This window comes from Argentina silus (assembly GCF_951799395.1).
Source record: "Argentina silus genome assembly, chromosome: 3".
NCBI lineage: Eukaryota > Metazoa > Chordata > Actinopteri > Argentiniformes > Argentinidae > Argentina > Argentina silus.
In genome coordinates, this window is record NC_139657.1 from 1,813,008 (window position 1) to 1,820,507 (window position 7,500).

The 7,500-nt window shown below is 47.5% G+C and overlaps 1 protein-coding gene across 1 annotated transcript in view; it reads right to left on the bottom strand.

Moving 5' to 3' along the window:
* mical2b (microtubule associated monooxygenase, calponin and LIM domain containing 2b) overlaps nucleotides 1-7,500 on the bottom strand; it is a 52,608-nt gene that overhangs the window by 22,444 nt on the left and 22,664 nt on the right. Inside the window, exons 4-5 of the mRNA XM_083667100.1 lie at nucleotides 4,248-4,364; nucleotides 1,876-1,977 (exon numbers count right to left, since the gene is read on the bottom strand). Coding sequence (XP_083523226.1) covers nucleotides 1,876-1,977; nucleotides 4,248-4,364 — 219 coding nt within the window. The remainder of the gene's footprint in view (nucleotides 1-1,875; nucleotides 1,978-4,247; nucleotides 4,365-7,500) is intronic.

Consider the following 7,500-nt stretch of genomic DNA (forward strand, 5'->3'; position numbering starts at 1 on the left):
CACTCAGAGGATAAAAACATTTATTTATATTTTTGGTTCTGGTTGTTGAATGCATTGTGATTGTTCTTCCTGTGAAGTTTACCTTCAATATCAGATTACTGACATTATGACACTGAACAGTTGCGCCTGCTAAAACAGGCAGGCAAGTAATAATAATAATAATAATAATAATGTACTACATTTATAAAGCGCTTTTCATTATACACAAATGATGATAAAATAAGAGATAATATAGAAACATTGTTAAAAAAATTAAAAAAAAGCAAAAACAAACAAATAAATAAACATATATATATATAAAACCATATTATAAAAGCAGCAGTCAGAGTCTAGGAGGAAGGGTAGACCAGCCCATAAAGATGTCTGAAGGCTTTAAAAGCTCCACATGGTTACATGGTTGAAGCAACATTATGTAACAGTTTGAACAGCCGGAGGCGTGGTGCGTTCAAGTAGGCAAACAGTCCCCAACTCTGACAACATCATCTGCCCTTCAGGCCCAAACATGTAATAAACCTGTAAATAAACAGCATCATGGTAGTTAACCACTTGATTTATGGCATTATACATTAATGAAATTATTGACCCCTGAGATAATGGTTACATAAGCATAACATATCTGGACCAAACTGAAAATACCCATTGTGTAAATGCTTGAAGAGCATTACAAAACACTACCTTTGGACTCTGTAACGATATGGGTGACAGACAAACCTACTTTCTATGTTCTGTCCTTGTTTCGTGCTGGTAACTGCATAGACAGGCTGAATTCCAGATCGGCCCCTACCCCCTAACCCCCTACCCCCTACCTCCTAACCCCCTACCCCCTAACCCCTACCCCCTACCCCCTAGAGTGAGTGATTGATAGATATAAACAATATGATAATTGACAATAGAGTGATTGATAGATATAAACAATATGATAATTGACCTCCATGGCCTCTGATAGGCCAGGTATAATTTGCACCATATTGCAAGGTTACTCATAATAACATATTATTAACCATATTGGAGGGTGGTTTCACACCGCCTCTGCTACATGTAGCCCTACAATATGTACGTTAACTCACCAACTGCCAAAGCATTCCGGAACACTCACCACCTAGAGTGCCGAGTGTTCTATGTGGTGTTTACCTAGCAACAGTACTTTGATTGGCTACAAAATGAAGCAACATCATTTATGCATTTTAGGTGAATAAAGTCACCCTTGGCACTCTAGAACGTTGACAATCACTGTCACTTCATCTCATGTGCTGCACCGTCTCTGCAGTTTTACTGGTAAATAACGTAACGTTTATCCTTCCATTTGTTCCGGGCGACGCAAGTGGAAGACTTGAGGTATAGAGGCTTAAAAAAACAAGTTGACTCTCTAACCCTTTGAGGAGGATGACATCATAGAGGACGGCCTAGCTAACCTATCAGATGGCACCTCAAAGCGGTTACCAGGGCAGGTATGAACACACACGGGTGAAAGGCTCTGGATGGCTTTGTATGCAGGCTTTGTCTACATCTAATACTTTGTATAAAAACAGCTCTGCTGAGTGATGAGACAGCTGTAACTGAGCCTTTGGGCGAGGCCAGTATTGTTCAGACCTGTAAACTGGAGCTCTTGGCAATGCTGCCTGAAGAGGTCTTAAAGCAGTCAAACATTTACACAGTGAGCAGAGCAGACAACACTTGGAATTGTGTGTGTGTGTGTGTGTGTGTGTTTGTGTGTGTATGTGTGCGGACAGCATATGTGTGTGTGTGCACGCGTGCATGTGGACAGCGTGTGTGTGTGTGTGGCAGTCACAGACCAGGGGCCATAGACAGACCAGGGGCCATAGACAGACACAGACCAGGGGCCATAGACAGACACAATGCTGTTGTTCTTCTCACCATCTAGTGTGCTTCTGCGTCCGTCGGCGCCGATGACAACATCAAAGTCAATATCAGACACGGGGTGACTGGACGGTCTGAACTCCGCCCTCCACCCGGGTCCTGGAACAGACAGAGGGGACGTCAGACACACAACAGAGACCGTGGCAGGACATTGTACCATCGGACATACAGTGTCCCACTGTACAGGCTGGTGGAGGTAGAGATCAGAGAAAAAGGCTCGTTGTAAGGCATGGAATGGAAAGAGGAATGGTATCTAACACGTGTTTGATACCATTCTTCATTCCGTTCCATGCATTACAACGAGCCCGTCCTCCAGTTTCTACCTCCACCAGCCTCTGCTGGTATACAGGTCCTGGAATAGACATCACACAACAAGAGCAGGACATCAACACTAAGAGAGCAGACAGACACAGGCCTAGTGGTGTCCACCTTACATACCATGAAGACTTCGCTGAGGCTGACCTGGCATTCCATACGTTATACTGTACCGTCAATGACAGTCACTACATGATTGACGAGAGACATTTTACAGAGCACTTTCAAAACACTGATCTTCAATAAATAATAATAATAATAATAATAATAATAATAATAATAATACATATTTGAAATCCAATTTAATCATATATAAACTTGTTGTTTAACTTGTTGTAAATGTGTTGTTGTTTAAGTTGTATTCCAGACATAATATTTTCTAGGACAAAGTTCCTTCCAGAAGTGCCGTGTAACAAGGAACTTTTCATCTCCGTAACTTCTGTCAGCGGGTCTATATATAAACCAGCTGGTCTGTCTGAGGACTTCACTATCTTCACAACGCAGCAGGCTGCTGAGTGGCAGTGACGCAGAGGGAAACAGAGAACCCCTCGATATCAGCCTGGCCACTGGTACCACGCGGTCCCACAGAAACACGCTACCATGCTACTGCATCACAGAGGTGGATACGACCACTCAGATACCACACAATCTCACTGCCTCACAGAAAAGCACGAAGCCCACTGCATCATAGAGGTAGATTCAGTTAGGTAGATCATCTTAACCACTAGTGGAACATAGTCTTACAAGAGACACAGTACAGTACAGTGGAGGCTGGTGGAGGTAGAAATCGGAGGACGGGCACATTGCAATGCATGGAATGGAATGAGGAATGGTATCAAATACGCGTGTATATAATATTCCATGCATTACAATGAGTCCATCCTTCCGATTCCTACCTCCACCAGGTAGATCCAGTTCTGATACATCACTGTACCACTGCACATTCTCCTGAGGAACAGTACCCCCATCAACAGTGTTATGGCAACAGAGAGGGGACAAACTTTACCCCCACATTTAGAAACACTAGAAAGACTATCAGACCAGTGACAGCTCTGGCATTGGCTGCAAACTAACCAAGAAAAACATGATATTTTTCAGAGTCAACTTATGTTCTGTTTTAAAGTAGGCAAGTTGCTGATGAACCTAAAGTTGAGGGAGTCCAACAGAGCCTGAAACGCTGTAATTGCATCCAACAATAGACCGTTTAATGGAATGAAATCAGGCAAGCACATGAAATCAGTGCACAAAGCACATGCGCTCTGGTGCACAAGCAAACCAGCCACCCTAGATACAATCTGAATAATGAGACGCTCGTGTTTGTAATCAGGAGAACAAGACTGAGAACCGGCCAATCTCCTTATGGCGTGCCGTGATGTCATAATCAGCAGTAAAGACCGAGCGAGAGTTGCCCGGCTGGGTTTCACCGTTTCTGCTCCGATCAGCATCACAGCCAGGCTATGATCTGCCTTTACCTCTGTATTACATGTACTCTAGTGGAGGCAGAAATCGAAGGCTGGGCTCATTGTGATGCATGGAATGGAATGATGTTCCTCATTCCAAACCATGCATCACAATGACCCGTCCTGCGATTTCTGCCTCCACCAGCCTCCACTGCTACCCATCAATAACAGAAAGTGAATTCTGACTCCATGTCGGAAAGTGAAGTTCATCTTGGCATCATAGGAGCCCTGTTTCATTTAGTTTTTAGGGACAGAAAGATGAAACACTTGGACAAAAATGCGTAATAGGTTCTCGCCTAGTTCTGGTCATGCTTTATTCTCTGACAGGAACAGGCAGTGACCTTCGTTCTCCTGGTTCAATCGCCAGTCTTCTTATGGTGTGTGATATCATTTTGGGTCAAATTAGTGGGAGATAGACGGAAAAATGTGTATTGAACAAAAAACTAAATAAGGGGTCTTCAGGACACAGATTAAGGCGACTGTACTCCTAGACTAAAAAGCATATTTGATGGGGGGGGTCGCCATTGAAAGTGTGATGATTTAGTCCAGGATTTGGCTTAATCTGTGTCCGGGGATACGCCCAGTGAGGCCCACCTTGGTTGTCCTGGTTCTCTGGCGGCTCCAGCAGTTTGACAAACTCCACGTTGACGTGAACCTCGACACCCAGGATGAGACAGACCTTCAGCAGCATCAGCTGGAGCTGTCCAATACCTGCAGAGAGAGAGAGAGACACACACACACACACACACACACACACAGACATTGACACACACAGACACACACACACACAGACAGAGACACACACACAGACACACAGACACACACACACACACACACACACAGACAGACAGACAGAGACACACACAGACAGAGACACACACACACACACAAAACATGAGCATTAGAGATAAATAAAATTTCAGATATGGGGGAAAATAATATTGGATTTCCTTCCAAATGCACTTGATTTCCTTCGCTTGGCACATCGGGTGGGTGGCGTTTTTTTTTTTTTTTTTTTTGCTTCCACTGCTCCCGTTGTGCCTAACAATCAAGTGCACCTACAGCATTTAAAGGGCAACAACACTAGTCTGGTCATGACATTGACACTCCTTCAATCAGCCTCTTGTATCCTGTGGCCTTCCCTAGCCCTAGCCCTAACCCTAACCTTCCCTAGCCCTAACCCTAGCCCTAACCCTAACCTTCCCTAGCCCTAACCCTAACCTTCCCTAGCTAGGCTCTGGTCTGAGAGACACATGGTAGGTGAAGGAGCCCAGGGCCACGGGGCTGATGGAACAGGCTCCATTCTGGGATAGTGTTGTTTTTTTGGTGTGTTTGTGGTAGTCCCATTCCTGTGTTTTTCAGTTTTTATTGAATAGAGATAGCATAGAAAGACAGGAAAGTAAGGAGGAGAGGGTATGTCAGCAGGGCGTGGGCCGGATTCTAACCCATGCTGACATGGGCATATGTGTGCACTGTAGGCCGCAGTGCTAGACCACTGGACCACCCCAGGCCACCATTCTGAGGTAGTGTTACTGTATACTGTAGGCCGCAGTGCTAGACCACTGGACCACCCCAGGCCACCATTCTGAGGTAGTGTTACTGTATACTGTAGGCCGCAGTGCTAGACCACTGGACCACCCCAGGCCACCATTCTGAGGTAGTGTTACTGTATACTGTAGGTACAGCAGTGCTAGACCACTGGACCACCCCAGGCCACCATTCTGAGGTAGTGTTACTGTATACTGTAGGCCGCAGTGCTAGACCACTGGACCACCCCAGGCCACCATTCTGAGGTAGTGTTACTGTATACTGTAGGCCGCAGTGCTAGACCACTGGACCCCCCCAGGCCACCATTCTGAGGTAGTGTTACTGTATACTGTAGGCCGCAGTGCTAGACCACTGGACCCCCCCAGGCCACCATTCTGAGGTAGTGTTACTGTATACTGTAGGCCGCAGTGCTAGACCACTGGACCCCCCCAGGCCACCATTCTGAGGTAGTGTTACTGTATACTGTAGGCCGCAGTGCTAGACCACTGGACCACCCCAGGCCACCATTCTGAGGTAGTGTTACTGTATACTGTAGGCCGCAGTGCTAGACCACTGGACCACCCCAGGCCACCATTCTGAGGTAGTGTTACTGTATACTGTAGGCCGCAGTGCTAGACCACTGGACCCCCCCAGGCCACCATTCTGAGGTAGTGTTACTGTATACTGTAGGCCGCAGTGCTAGACCACTGGACCACCCCAGGCCACCATTCTGAGGTAGTGTTACTGTATACTGTAGGCCGCAGTGCTAGACCACTGGACCACCCCAGGCCACTGGACCCCCCCAGGCCACCATTCTGAGGTAGTGTTACTGTATACTGTAGGTACAGCAGTGCTAGACCACTGGACCACCCCAGGCCACCATTCTGAGGTAGTGTTACTGTATACTGTAGGCCGCAGTGCTAGACCACTGGACCACCCCAGGCCACCATTCTGAGGTAGTGTTACTGTATACTGTAGGCCGCAGTGCTAGACCACTGGACCACCCCAGGCCACCATTCTGAGGTAGTGTTACTGTATACTGTAGGCCGCAGTGCTAGACCACTGGACCACCCCAGGCCACCATTCTGAGGTAGTGTTACTGTATACTGTAGGCCGCAGTGCTAGACCACTGGACCCCCCCAGGCCACCATTCTGAGGTAGTGTTACTGTATACTGTAGGCCGCAGTGCTAGACCACTGGACCACCCCAGGCCACCATTCTGAGGTAGTGTTACTGTATACTGTAGGCCGCAGTGCTAGACCACTGGACCCCCCCAGGCCACCATTCTGAGGTAGTGTTACTGTATACTGTAGGCCGCAGTGCTAGACCACTGGACCCCCCCAGGCCACTGGACCCCCCCAGGCCACCATTCTGAGGTAGTGTTACTGTATACTGTAGGCCGCAGTGCTAGACCACTGGACCCCCCCAGGCCACCATTCTGAGGTAGTGTTACTGTATACTGTAGGCCGCAGTGCTAGACCACTGGACCACCCCAGGCCACCATTCTGAGGTAGTGTTACTGTATACTGTAGGCCGCAGTGCTAGACCACTGGACCACCCCAGGCCACCATTCTGAGGTAGTGTTACTGTATACTGTAGGCCGCAGTGCTAGACCACTGGACCCCCCCAGGCCACCATTCTGAGGTAGTGTTACTGTATACTGTAGGCCGCAGTGCTAGACCACTGGACCCCCCCAGGCCACTGGACCCCCCCAGGCCACCATTCTGAGGTAGTGTTACTGTATACTGTAGGTACAGCAGCTGGTAGTTCTGCTACAGAAGCAGAGTTCATCAAGCATTTATGATGCTGTGACTAAAGCAGAGAGAGAGAGAGAGAGAGAGAGTAAGAGAGAGAGAGAGAGAGACAGATAGATAGATAGAGGGACAGATAGAGAGATAGAGAGAGACACAGAGTAAGAGAGAGAGAGAGAGAGATAGAGAGAGAGACAGACAGACAGACAGAAAGAGACAGAGAGAGAGAGAGAGACAGAGAGAGAGAGAGAGAGAGAGAGAGAGAGACAGATAGATAGATAGAGGGACAGATAGAGAGATAGAGAGAGACACAGAGTAAGAGAGAGAGAGAGAGAGATAGAGAGAGAGACAGACAGACAGACAGAAAGAGACAGAGAGAGAGAGAGAGACAGAGAGAGAGAGAGAGAGAGAGAGAGAGAGGGGCAGGCAGCACCTCTCACCAGGAGATAGACTACACGGGGAAAGGCCTCTGTAGGAATCTCACTGGAACACCCGTCCCATTGCCAACAGCCATATCTGTTACTGTGCAAGGAGATGCCAAGGAGATGCCAAGGGCACATATCAACCCT